This window comes from Propithecus coquereli, unplaced genomic scaffold (genome assembly GCF_000956105.1).
Source record: "Propithecus coquereli isolate 6110/MARCELLA unplaced genomic scaffold, Pcoq_1.0 Scaffold246, whole genome shotgun sequence".
NCBI classification, from domain to species: Eukaryota; Metazoa; Chordata; class Mammalia; order Primates; family Indriidae; genus Propithecus; species Propithecus coquereli.
In genome coordinates this window covers 1,495,018-1,496,334 of record NW_012148019.1, presented here as the reverse complement: position 1 = coordinate 1,496,334, position 1,317 = coordinate 1,495,018, and the positions used below count along the sequence as shown (strand labels likewise).

The 1,317-nt window shown below is 37.9% G+C and overlaps 1 protein-coding gene across 1 annotated transcript in view; it reads right to left on the bottom strand.

The window, feature by feature from the left end:
* RALGPS2 (Ral GEF with PH domain and SH3 binding motif 2) overlaps positions 1-1,317 on the bottom strand; it is a 191,660-nt gene that overhangs the window by 89,715 nt on the left and 100,628 nt on the right. Inside the window, exons 9-10 of the mRNA XM_012646525.1 lie at positions 1,220-1,235; positions 433-608 (exon numbers count right to left, since the gene is read on the bottom strand). Coding sequence (XP_012501979.1) covers positions 433-608; positions 1,220-1,235 — 192 coding nt within the window. The remainder of the gene's footprint in view (positions 1-432; positions 609-1,219; positions 1,236-1,317) is intronic.

The following is a 1,317-nucleotide window of genomic DNA, read 5'->3' as shown; positions in this document are numbered from 1 at the left end:
TGGCCCAGTATTAAAGTAAACTTAAAAAAAATTAAATCACTAAAATTGACTTCTATAATTCTTAAAATTAGTAGAATTTACCACTTAGACCATAGAAATTTCTAGTGTAATTAACCCTTGTTGCCTTGGACAGTGCATTCTTAATAAAAAAAAAAATGAACAGAATATCCATAAACACGTATCTATTATTTTCTATCTCTGCATCTATTTTCCTTGATTAGGTAGCATATTTGTTTGTACATTACTGACAAACTACATGCAACTTTTTAATTAAAAAACAAAAAAAGCCCTAGAAAGTACTGACAGATTTTAATACCAAAATAAAGTTTTGCACACAATATAAGATGTGCTAAGTTTTTATTACTCTGGAGTATATTCTTATTAGGTTATCTGATTTATTATTTGGCAACAAGAGAAAAAGTATGCACTAACCTACTAAATCTTCCCTGGAAGCAGCAGAACGAGGTGTGCTTGTCCCTGGCTCTATCTTTAATGAAAGCCTGAATTTTAAAAAGACAAAACACATAAAATGATCAACATTTGACAAAATAATATTAAAGTCATGCATTTTCTCACAAAAAAGAAACATTTTAATAAAATAATCTAAGCTATATATTTTTCTTCAAGAACAATCTTTAAGATGTGATATCTATCTCTTTCATATAAAGCAGATCTTATGGTTATTCTCGGAAATGTTAGGGAGGAGAAAAACATTAAAAAGTTGTATTTAAAAATAATCTTGGCAGGGCATGGTGGCTCATGCCTGTAATCCTAGCACTTTGGGAGGCTGAGACAGGAGGGCTGCTTGAGGCCAGGAGCCTGAGCAAGAGCGAGATCCCATCTCTATAAAAATAGAAAAATTAGCTGCGTGTGGTGGCAAACACCTGTAATCCCAGCTATTCAAGAGGCTAAGGCAGGAGGATCACTTCAGCCCAGGAGTTTAAGGCTGCAGTGAGCTATGACAACACCACTGTACTCTAGCCCCGGCGACAGAACAGGACCCTCTCTCTAAAAAAAACAAAAACAAAACCAAAAACAAAACCTTGAGCCAGGAATGGTTGGTCACACCTATACTGACTCAGCAGACTGAGGTGGAAGGATCACTTGAGGCCAGTTCAAGACCTGCCTGGGCAACATAGTGAGACCCTGTCTCTAAAAGAATGAAAAAAATTAGCTGGTTATGGTGGTGCACGCCTGTAGTCCCAGCTACTCTGAAGGCTGAGGCAGGGGGATTGCTTGAGCCCAGGAGAGTTCGAGGGTGCAGTGAGCTATGACTGTGCCAATGCACCCTAGCCTGGGTGACAGAGTGAGACCCTA